Source organism: Seriola lalandi, unplaced genomic scaffold (genome assembly GCF_002814215.2).
Source record: "Seriola lalandi dorsalis isolate HSWRI2012SDOR001 ecotype SW California unplaced genomic scaffold, Sedor1 jcf7180002054792, whole genome shotgun sequence".
NCBI lineage: Eukaryota > Metazoa > Chordata > Actinopteri > Carangiformes > Carangidae > Seriola > Seriola lalandi.
Window position 1 is genome coordinate 9,252 of NW_019525345.1, and position 9,963 is coordinate 19,214.

General features: G+C 41.4%; 1 protein-coding gene across 1 annotated transcript in view; it reads left to right on the forward strand.

Moving 5' to 3' along the window:
• Positions 1-1,157: 1,157 nt before the first annotated feature.
• The window catches only part of LOC111669352 (coagulation factor XIII A chain-like), a 12,351-nt gene continuing 3,545 nt past the window's right edge, over positions 1,158-9,963 (forward strand). Inside the window, exons 1-16 of the mRNA XM_087179131.1 lie at positions 1,158-1,211; positions 1,303-1,411; positions 2,043-2,219; positions 3,134-3,382; positions 3,924-4,042; positions 4,166-4,273; positions 4,660-4,834; positions 4,918-5,056; positions 5,379-5,482; positions 5,561-5,649; positions 5,783-5,936; positions 6,053-6,162; positions 7,017-7,182; positions 7,280-7,434; positions 7,520-7,656; positions 7,734-7,839. Coding sequence (XP_087035257.1) covers positions 1,158-1,211; positions 1,303-1,411; positions 2,043-2,219; positions 3,134-3,382; positions 3,924-4,042; positions 4,166-4,273; positions 4,660-4,834; positions 4,918-5,056; positions 5,379-5,482; positions 5,561-5,649; positions 5,783-5,936; positions 6,053-6,162; positions 7,017-7,182; positions 7,280-7,434; positions 7,520-7,656; positions 7,734-7,839 — 2,151 coding nt within the window. The remainder of the gene's footprint in view (positions 1,212-1,302; positions 1,412-2,042; positions 2,220-3,133; positions 3,383-3,923; positions 4,043-4,165; positions 4,274-4,659; positions 4,835-4,917; positions 5,057-5,378; positions 5,483-5,560; positions 5,650-5,782; positions 5,937-6,052; positions 6,163-7,016; positions 7,183-7,279; positions 7,435-7,519; positions 7,657-7,733; positions 7,840-9,963) is intronic.

Genomic DNA, 9,963 nt, shown 5'->3' on the forward strand with positions numbered 1-9,963 from the left:
CCTACACACACACACACACACACACACGCACACAAACACACATACCTACACACACCTACACACACGCACGCACACACACGCACTCAAACACACACACACACACACACACACACGCACACAAACACACACACCTACACACACACACACACACGATTCGAATCTATACTTTAAGTTTAAGTATAGATTGGCTTCACTCTTCCAGGGTTTTGACTTAAAAAAAAAGAAAATTGTTTTCAATACATTTGATTGATACTGATCAGAAATGTATCAGTTTTATTGTTACTGTAAATTCAATAATAGGAACAGTATAAAAGTAGAGATGGTGTGACTGTAATCTGTGAACAAAAACATAAACAAAACACATTAGTGTGTGTGTGTGTGTGTCTGTGTGTGTGTGTGTGTGTGTGTGTGTGTCTGTGTGTGTGTGTGTCTCTGTCTGTGTGTGTGTGTGTGTGTCTCTGTGTGTGTGTGTGTGTGTGTGTGTGTGTGTCTGTGTGTGTGTGTGTGTGTGTGTGTGTGTGTGTGTGTGTGTGTGTGTGGAAAGAGGAAGTAGTGTGTATATAAACTGGTGTTGAAGTCGATCTGATCATCGGAGACTCGACAGACGAAGAGGTGAGACTCACATGCTGCTGTTTCTTTTTTCATATTCAATATTTAAGTATCATTTTTATTTTTATATTATTTTATTATGCATTATGATATTTTTAGTTGTGTCGTTTCTGTTGTTTTTAAAGGATGTTGTTGTGATGTTTTAAAATGAAATGATCCTTATTCATTTTTCATTTTATTCAATATTTTTTATTCAATATCTCAAAGACGTAAATTTATCTGGTATTTCACTAAAGAAGTTACGTTTTATTTTTACTGCGCTGATTTTATTCAACAGCTTTACTCACTTTTTAGATTTTATATAAAAAGAATTTAATTTGAAATACAATCCACATTTCACTACAGTATATGTACTTTTACTTCAATATATTATTATAATAATATTTAATGTTTATTTCATCCTGTCTGTTGAACATTTAATGCAGATTTTACCTCCATGTTCTAAAATCATTGAATTGTTTTCTTTAATATTTTTATGTTGCTCAGATTTGATTAAAACATGCAATTAATTTTTTTGTTAAATATTTTCTCTCTCTCCAGTGACCATCATGTCTCGTTCAAACGACGGACCAACCTCCTACAGGGGGCGCTACGCTCAGCCGGTATCACACAGCTACAACCAGGAAGTGAAATATTCAGTTCAGATTTATTTCTCTTTATTTATTGATTGATTATTTTTTGAATAATCTTTAGGTGCCGACCTCCAACCTCACGACTGAGGATGACGATTTCCCTGAGTTTGAAGCTTTTGATGAAAGTGCTGACGCAGAGGCCACGCCCAGAGGACACCCACCTGATGGAGGTAAGAGCCGTGTCATCGACATGTACCACATCTAACAAATTATTATTCATGTATTTCTCAATGAACTGATTCAAAATATCAGAAAATAGTGAAAAATGTCCTTCAAATGTCTTTTTTTCCAAAACCCAGAAATATTCTGCCAAGAAAAGCAACGAATCAGAAACAATCGTTTAATTTACTTTAAAAATGACAAAATCATTATTAAAAAAGAATTTAAAAAAAGAATTGACTAATCATCGCAGCTACATAAGTTTAGTTAAAGGCAGAGAACAGTTACTGTAACAGGCAGATTTAATGGACTTATTATTAGTATTTAAAATCACTGACATCAGCCGTTGGACCTTTATTTAATAATTAACTTTAAATAAATATGATGAATAGATTTACACTCAGTGAAGTTATTGTAACCACATGTTTTTACTGCTGCTTTAACCAGGTGAACGACCTTCTTTTATGTCGGATAACAAACTAAATTTCCTTATTAGTTCAATAAAATTCATATATTTGATATTTTAGCTTGAAAAAGTGAAACATGATAAAATGAACGTTTATTCATCAGAGTCTGAATTTTAAACATGAAGAAGAAGCGATGGTTGTTGATGAACCCGGGTGGTTTAACTCCTCCCCTCAGGGTCTCTGTCGGCCGTCAGCGTCGACATGTGTCAGCAGATCAACAAACCGAACCACTTCACATCCGCCTACGACATCGAGAACCTGGTGGTCCGACGCGGTCTGGAGTTCGTCATCAGGGTCACCTTCAACCGCCCGTTCGCCGAGGGAGACGACTTCCAGGTGGAGTTCCTGATTGGTGAGTCTGACCCCTGACCTCTTCTCTCACAAAATATAACCCAGCTTATTATGTTTCCTTCAAATATACTTTGTTGAAAATCTGTCAAATATTAAATGTGTAAACTCGCTTTGTCGAAATAAAATACATTTTCATTCAATCTGCTCAAAAAATTCAGAATCTGACCAAAGATTTGATGCCAACTTTTATTTTTGATACTTACATTTTCATCTGCACCAAAATAAGTATTAAAATCCAGCAGCCAGTGTTTAAGAACAGTGATTTATTAAAACATATAATACAGATTCAGAATATTAAAAGAAATCATGTAAGAATATCAGATGTGTTGAGATGTGAAGGAGGTGAAGAAATGTCACTTTATCCCTAAATGTCAAGTATCATAAATAAAATATATGATTAAAACTGATTTCATGAGTTAATAAGATCATTATTACACATTATTATATTAAAGTGTAACCACATTAAAGCTCCTGTCTGTTTCGGCGACATGTACTGGGGGGCGTGGTCTGTGTCACAGGGCGTCACTCAGTTGCCGCAGCCCAACAGTTAAACCGCTCCCTCGTTAACCAATTAGCTGATGAAGAGACGTTTGTTACCACCGAGCAATTAGACGACCGTCGGTTCGTTAGGCAGCCTCCCATTCATTTGGCTGGCTAATTAGTACACACACTCCCCCCGGCACTGTCATTAGAAACACACATTAGACTCTGAGCTGCTGTGCGACAGATGTTCACAGAAACATCTGAAATACAGCATTTCTTAATTTAGACACGTTTTGTCATCAGTTTAAAAACAAATGAATTTACTTTTACTTTTACCATTTTTATTATTTTATGAACATTTCAAAAATGTATTTTCCTAAACAAGGCAAGTCTCCTCTCCTCTTCATCACTAATCCTCCTCCTCCTCCTCAGGCTCCAACCCCTCTCCCAGTAAGGGCACCCAGGTGGTGGTGACGTTCGGGAACCGTAACGGCGGCCCGTGGACGGGCCGGATCCTGGAGACCAGCGGTGAGACTTTGATGCTGGGCGTCACCCCGACAGCCGACGCCGTCGTGGGGAAGTTTCGGACTTACGTGGCCGTCATGGTGGGCGGCGGCCTGCAGAGGACCAAGAGGGACCCCAGCACCGACCTGTACGTGCTCTTCAACGCCTGGTGTCAAGGTACGAACACCTGCATTCACCTTTCACTGCCTCCTAGTGGCTGAGGGAAGTTCTGTCTGTCCTCAGAGGGACGTTCTTCTGTCCTGTCTCGGAGTTTTAGTCAGATTTTTCTGAAATTTAAAGCTGCTATAATTTATATTTAACAGAACTTTAACAAATCTTAGTTACGATTCTGTGACTAAAGAGAAGCAGACGACTTTTAGCTAATGAATGCTTTGGTAGACGTACTCCCTTGGCTGATGGCGGCCATGTTTTTCAACTGATTTTGCTAATTTATAACAGAAATGTGTCTCTCGGTCCCCAAAGGCTGGAAACCAAATATGGTATTGATCTATTAATTTTGCTGTTTTTCATTTTACATTATGCTAATTAGCAAAAAATCCATAATGGTGGCTTCTATTATCACAGAGGCTTTTGTAGAGAATAATGTCCCGTAGGTGTGAGGTAAATTTGTAAGATGAGGGGTTAGAACCCTAATTACATATTTTCATACCTATAAAACACGTGGAAGACGACGTGTCGTCTGTTTTTGTCTTTGCAGATGACGCCGTGTTTGTCCCTAACGATGGCGAGCGGAGGGAGTACGTCCTCAACGACACAGGTGTGATCTTCCAGGGCTCAGTCGGAGCCGTGTCACACCGCAACTGGACGTACGGACAGGTACACACACGCACACACACACACACACACACACACACACACACACACGCACACACACACACACACACACACATCATTAGAAAAAGAATGGAGTTGAGGTGAGTGTATTTTCTCTCTCTGCAGTTTGAACGTGGAATTTTAGACGCCTGCATTTACATCCTGGATGCGTCTCGGATGCCGATCTACAACCGAGGCAACATCATCAAACTGGTCAGGAAGGGGTCGGCCATGGTGAGGACACAGAGCGGGAAAACTGCTTCACGTGAATGACTGTGAATGAGCTGTGGTTACTCAGTCTTCTCAGACACTTTGAGTGTGTTTGATTAAATATATTTCAGATTGGTCGGAAACACTTTGTTTTAACGGTCGTGTAATTTCAAGCTAATTTCCTAGAAACTTTCCTCATTATCTCTTGAAAATAAGCTCATATTTATCTGTTAATTACAAGTGTTCATTGTTAAATACCTGCTCATTATATCAGTGTTTTTAGGAATAAAATACGGAACTTTTGTCAGTTAAAAATCTGGGACAAGGTCACGAGAGGATGAACTTCTCGTCTCTCGATGATTGGCTCAGTGTCAGACATTCCCTGACCTTTGACCTCCCTCTGCCCGCAGCTGAACTCTCAGGACGACAACGGTGTGTTGGTGGGGAACTGGAGCGAGGACTTCTCCATGGGCACGCCCCCGACATCTTGGACAGGCAGCGTCAAAATCCTGCTGCAGTACGTCAACACCGGCGTCCCCATCTGCTTCGCCCAGTGCTGGGTGTTCGCCGGAGTCTTCAACACCTGTAAGAGCTCACACGGTCGCCGCGATACGCATGTGCAGATATCGCGTTTTAACACAGCGTTTAAATATTTCACATCTCTGCAGTCCTGCGTTGCCTCGGCATCCCGTCGAGGGTCATCACCAACTTCTCCTCAGCTCACGACAACACGGGCAACCTGAAGACCGACCTCATCTTCAAGCCTGATGGGACGCCGGACAAACGCCACACCAGGGACTCCATCTGGTTGGTCCAGGCCAGCAGGGTTTTCTTTACTTACCAAACCCGTATTTTACTGAGTGATGGCTTAAACCCGAAATCAGTTTTCGTGTCAAGAAAGTTTTAATGTAGTCGTGCCCAATCACATAATCATATCTAATAAACTCTAAATTAATTTATCCGACTCGTTCAGAAGTTTTCAAACTGTGAGAGTCGTGACCTGCAGTGTTAGTAGATACTTACTTTTCCCTGGGTCTTTGAACTGAACAGACACGTGGTATGTGATGTTTTTGGTTTTATATAAAGTCTGTGACAGTGTGAAACTACGTCTTTCTGTCCCGGCCTTCAGGAACTACCACTGCTGGAACGAGGTGTTCATGACGCGTCCTGACCTGCCGCCCGGCCTCGCAGGATGGCAGGTGGTGGACGCCACGCCCCAGGAGACCAGTGATGGTAGGACAGACGTCCAGGTGGATGAGTAAAACAGGTGGAGTGATGGATGATAAACGCGTCTCTGTGTTTGGTTTACAGGACATTTCCGCTGCGGTCCAGCCTCAGTCAGTGCCATTAAAGAGGGTCTGCTGTGCCACCAGTTTGACTCTGGATTTGTCTTCGCTGAGGTTCAGCATTTTTTAGACATTTCGTCTCTCAGAGCTCATAAACATTTGAAATCTTTCATGGCAAAAAACAAGCACAATTACTGCGTTTTCTTAAAGGTTATAAATTTTATAATGATGTTTTCCCTCCGTCCAGGTGAACAGTGACGTGGTCTTCCAAAAGCGGGATCGCTACGGGACTCTGAGTCCATTCAGGGTGGATAAGACTCACATTGGACAGGCTATTTACACCAAAGCTGTTGGCAGCCCAGCACCTATGGACATCACAATCACCTACAAGCATCCTGAAGGCAACACACACACACACACACACACACACACACACACACACAAAGATCTAATTCAAGCTTGTGGGAGTAAAGAGGAGTTGTAGCTCCACCTGTACTCACCTGGTCTGTGTCTGCAGGAAGTGCAGATGACAGCAGGACTATGGCTCGGGCGGAGGAATACGGCTGTGAGAGGGATCACTCTGAGCTGCCTCAGACCCAGCTGTCTGTCGCCATCAGTGCTGGACAGGTAACACACGCGTCACGTCAGTACATTTAACCCTGCATACGTTCATCGCTGTCGTTACATTCATCCACCTGTCCATCCATCCATGTGTGATTTCCATGGAAATATTGAATATTAAAACCCACCACCTGAAGCAAGAGTCCTGCTACTGTTAGCTAAAGCTAATTGGTGGGTTAGCTGAAGCTATAGGCGTCTCAGGTGATCTTACAGTAACTACTTTTTCTACCTGTTTCTACTATGATTCGACATGTTAGTGATTGGATGCATGGTTCAAACTGAAAGCGTGAACTCTTCTATCAGAACAGATATAAACTAAACTGAGAATATGTTGCCATGGATACAGTGAGTTAAGCCGCAGGCCTCCACTTTAGCCCCGTGTTTGTTTACATTTGTTATGAACCACTGGATGAACTGATCTCTAATCAGATTTATGGAGGTTTAGTTGCAGATTTTTGTCTGATGTGAGTTTCAGATGTTTGTGGATGTTGTGTTTTGATACGATGTGTGAATAAATGTAACAGTGATGTCGGACATGAGCAGCTCTCAGACCTTTATTTAACCAAAGCAGGTAAAAGAGGCTGGAGACGCCTGGTGTAAAAGAATCCACAGTAATATCCACTGAAAGACTGAACGTAAATGTCCTTTTGTTATGAACGAAGAGCGGCACAAGACTGAGCAAGAGAACTTTCACTCTTCATTGCTCTGTAAACTGTAAACTGACAAACATTAAATGGACACAGAATCAAGAGCATCAAACCGGATGTTTAATAAATACATCCGCCAACGTTTCCTTTAGTAACTCAGAAAAATACCTCCGTCATGACGTCTGTCCGTCTTCCCTCCATCCCTCTCTCCAGTGCCACCTGGGTCAGGACGTGAACCTGGCCTTGGAATTCCAGAACCAGGGTGAATACCCCCGTTCTGTCCAAGCTCACCTGTCCGGCTCGGTCGTCTTCTACACGGGAATCACAGCCAGTCAGTTCAAAGATCAGAGCTTCAGTGTCACAGTGACGCCCTACCAGAGTGAGCGACGGCAGCAGTCACCTGACAGTCCTGTGTGATCCAAACTCCGTTACGATTATGGTACTAAAGTGTGTGTGTGTGTGTGTGTGTGTTGCAGCGGAGCGTGTGATGTTTAAGATCTTAGCTCAGGAGTACATGCCTCACCTGGGCGCTCAGCTCTGCCTCCACTTCGTTGTGACTGGACAGGCTGACGACCAATCAGTGAGCGCCATCAAGGTGGTCAACCTGCAGACCCCCAGCCTCACCATGACGGTAAAATCACACACACACGCACACGCACACACACACACACCCGACAGTGGAACTAAACTCTGCTCTTCTTCTTCTGTGGTTGCAGGTGAGCGGCACGCCTCAGGTGCAGCAGCGGATGTATGTGACCGTCTCCTTCACCAACCCCTTCAACTTCCCCCTGCACAACGTCCACGTGGCCATGGAGGGACCTGGACTCATGAGTGACAGGACGCGTAACTACAGGTAACACACGTAAACTTACACACCTGTGGTAAGGTGTTGACAGATGTTGTGTGTTTTAACCTCTGTGTGTGTTTCAGCGTCATCAATTCTCAGTCCTCATTCTCCTGGACGGAGGAGTTCACCCCTCGGCTGGATGGACCCCGATGCCTTGTAGCGCAGTTGAACAGCAGCAACCTGTCTGAGGTAACCTAGCAACGACCTCTGTTCATATCACTGGTTTCTAAAACAGACAGGACCAGTTATCTCCATATCATATATTTCTGTCATCATGCGATGTGCCATGTTCAACGGTCGAGTCCAGAGTGAAACATTTGATAAAATATGTCATAAAATTTGGTTCAAACATTCACTGCATTCACATGCTACAGCACTATGCTAAATTTAGCATTTAGCACAGCTACTTAACCGATTAAACATTAGCAAACATACTTGGCCATTTACATTTGCTAATATTAATAGGCTAGTCTGTTAGTGTTATATACACTACACATTAGCATTCTGTTACTTTATGATATTAAAACAATAAGCATGTTACTGCTATATGCTAAATTTAGCATTTAGCTTAAGGCACAGCTGCTAAAGCTACCAAACATGAGCTTCACTTCTACAGACAGGATAGACAACAAACATGTGTAGCCTATACCTGCAAAGAAAAGCTAGCTTGCTAGATGTTACATGCTAAATATCAACATGCTAGTATTTTTTAAATAGTTAACATGAATATTAACTGTAGGAATATTACTGTAAAATGCTAAAGTTAGCATCTAGCTCAAAATGAACCTAGTGAACATTAACATATATCCATGTTGTTTGTGATCATGGTAGCATGTTAGCTTTTGCATGCTAACAAGTAGTAGCTGTTAAAATCTTCTTTCTTTCCTGTTTTTTCTTTGTTTGATTTTATCTATTTATTGTTATTGTTTTATTTGCATATCAGATTTTTATTTATTTGTTTATATAGCAACGATAATAAAAACATATATATCATAAATACCAGGCATTTTAATATGTTAGCATTAGAAAAGTTAGCTTAACTGAACTGTTATTAGTTCATCTGTTGACATCCAGGTGTGTTTTTTCAGGTGTCGGGACATGTTGATGTCATCATCTCACCCTGAGACGACTGGTTCACAGAATCCTAACCCTCATTATTTCCACCAATCACAGCAGCTTCAGACTGAGTGGGCGTAGCCAACAAACACCACAAGTTACCTTTTTAACAATTTGTTTTCTTCTCGAACTTAATTCAGACACGTGTAGGTCAGAGGTCAGAGGTCAAAGGTCAGACTATTGTGAACATACATCAGTTATTAGATACTTTATTTCAACTCCCCCTGTTTAGCATTTAGAAGCAATATGTAAAATGTAATGAACAGTTTATAACACACTACAGTGTAATTGTAAGCAGATGCAAATGTTTAATGTAACAGTTATAATATTAAATAATAGATAAAAGACTTAATTACATACTGTACAATTATAACTTACTTATGATTACGTAATAGTGTGTTATAAACAATTTATTAAAGATTTCCTTTCGTTGGAACTCACTAAGACAAACAGACCCAGAATGAAATCACACAAATTAAATAGACAGGAGTGTTTCCATCCAGCTGTTTTGTTAATATTGAGATAAAATTGAATTAGTTTTAATCCGTTTTCTATTAAATTAACAATTCAACTGCACTTATGTTCACGAGGGGAACTTGATGTCCAGTTTAATCATTAAATTAAAATAAAAAATCAGTTTTCATGGAGAAATGAGATTAGAAAAGTGAAGTGTTAACAAAACCAGTGAGTTGGACACAGCTGGACACAGCTGGACACAGCTGGACCGGTGTGAGGGAGTGTGACAGCAGCTCGGCTCTGTCAGATCTGCACTCTGACAGAATCAGTTGACGTGAAATATTAATCAATCAACGCCTTTCAATCAATAAGTGCCACCGACAGTCGGGCGGAGCTGACAGTCAGGAGGCCGGCAGCCTCCGACCAACAGCAACGACACAAAGTCTGATTATAAAATCTGCTTAATGAGCAAAATCATTTTTAATTTCAGTCTCTTATCAGATCAAATCTAATGTGATTATGTTTTTTAATACCTGCTATTAATACTGAACCTGTCTGCTAACAATAAAAGCATATTCAAAAGCACTGAAGGTGTCAACGACTATTATTATCTATCTGTCTCTCTCTCTCTCTCTCTCTCTCTCTCTCTCTCAGTCTCTCTCTGTCTCTGTCTCTCTCTCAGTCTCTCTCTCTCTCTGTCTCTCTCTCTCTCTCTCTCTCAGTCTCTCTCTCTCTCTCTCT